Source organism: Sinocyclocheilus rhinocerous, unplaced genomic scaffold, assembly GCF_001515625.1.
Source record: "Sinocyclocheilus rhinocerous isolate Xijiao unplaced genomic scaffold, SAMN03320098_v1.1 scaffold153, whole genome shotgun sequence".
Lineage (NCBI taxonomy): Eukaryota > Metazoa > Chordata > Actinopteri > Cypriniformes > Cyprinidae > Sinocyclocheilus > Sinocyclocheilus rhinocerous.
The window spans coordinates 1,406,414-1,407,916 of record NW_015660878.1 but is presented as its reverse complement, the minus strand read 5'-3'; the positions used below and the strand labels follow the sequence as shown (position 1 = coordinate 1,407,916).

The following is a 1,503-nucleotide window of genomic DNA, read 5'->3' as shown; positions in this document are numbered from 1 at the left end:
AATACACAAAATAATGTTCTTTTTAGCAGCATCATATGACCCCTTTAAAACCTACCTTGCTAACAAATTGCTAAATATGAACTACAACTACCACAAGGACGTGAGTTTATTTGCTTGACGCATTTGACATCGGTTGTAGTCCATATACAGCAGCTTGTAAATTTAACCTAAAATGTAATTATTTTGCGCATTTTTTAAATAAACTTAGCTTATAAACTTTAACAAATAACATTTGATACTGTACTCTTTTAAATTCATGCTATTTTGATATCAACATGATTCAAACATTTGTTGATTTTAGGTAAAAACTTTAATAGCAGGATTTTAAATATACTGTAACTGGTAGTTTCAAACTTTCTGACATGTAAAACTTGGTATAGGAAGACAAACTGAGAAGCACTTTGTTTGGTGATGTTTTCAATGTTTACTAATATACAAATGAAAATAGCAATGCAAACCTGTAGCAAAATACTAAGAATACTAAGATAGAAGGAAAGACAAAGAAAGACATTTTAAAATCAAACACAGTCACAAAAATAGATTTGTAAACATTGTCAAATGGAAATTAAATATGTGTGGACAACCAAGTGTATAAACAAACTCTGACGTTCAAACATGTCTATATGCGATAATGTAGTGCAGGTGTTGACATTGAAAAAATGACTAGCAAAACATGTTCTGTAATAAATAACTAAATAAATATGTCTTATTTCTGAATAACTGACTGGAAAGTCATCAAAAAATTCACCTTATCCTGCTACCATATATTTATTTTACAATACCATTTCATTAGTTGATTGTGAATATTTTGTAAAGCAAACCAAGAGGGTAAATACAAACAATGTTTTTATATTCTACACTCCCAAACAAACTTCATGTGCACCACCCCTTTAAGGAAATGCACTCAAACTATATTAAGATTGTTTCTTAAAAGTGGATTTCGCCAAAGTGTTGACAGGCTTGTTTTTGCCTACAGGCCTAAATTCATCCAGCCCAGTGCCAGCAGCAAGACAGCGGCAACGCTGAGAGACTCAGGGCCAAGAGAGGCTTTACCTAAACATAATACAAAACAAAGAGAAAGATCAGCAGGAATACCAGTGACATCTGTGGAACTGCATCTATGAATATGTGAAAGGTATTTCAATTCTTATAGTGAACATTTACTTTAAATTATGCAGAACTTCAGATACCATTTTGTCATTATCATCAACATGATTAGGGTAGGAACATGATGAATGATTAATAAAAGACAGTATTCACCTTGTACACTGATCTGTGATATGGGTCCATCACCTCCCTCACAGCGGGCTCGCACCTCTATGACGTAATCGCCCGTCTCTGGCATGGGAAAATCGATGTAGTGCCTGCCTGTGGTGTAAAGCTTCCCATAACGCTCTCCTTCCTTCCGGAACAAAATCTGAGAGGAGAAAAATCCAAATGGTTATACATATTTCCAAAACATCAATACACACACACACACACACACACAATCACACACACACA

The 1,503-nt window shown here is 34.2% G+C and overlaps 1 protein-coding gene across 1 annotated transcript in view; it reads right to left on the bottom strand.

Moving 5' to 3' along the window:
- Positions 1 to 373: 373 nt before the first annotated feature.
- The window catches only part of LOC107725506 (contactin-1a-like), a 12,643-nt gene continuing 11,513 nt past the window's right edge, over positions 374 to 1,503 (bottom strand). The window contains exons 19-20 of the mRNA XM_016534780.1: positions 1,261 to 1,417; positions 374 to 1,053 (exon numbers count right to left, since the gene is read on the bottom strand). Coding sequence (XP_016390266.1) covers positions 971 to 1,053; positions 1,261 to 1,417 — 240 coding nt within the window. The 3' untranslated portion in view covers positions 374 to 970. The remainder of the gene's footprint in view (positions 1,054 to 1,260; positions 1,418 to 1,503) is intronic.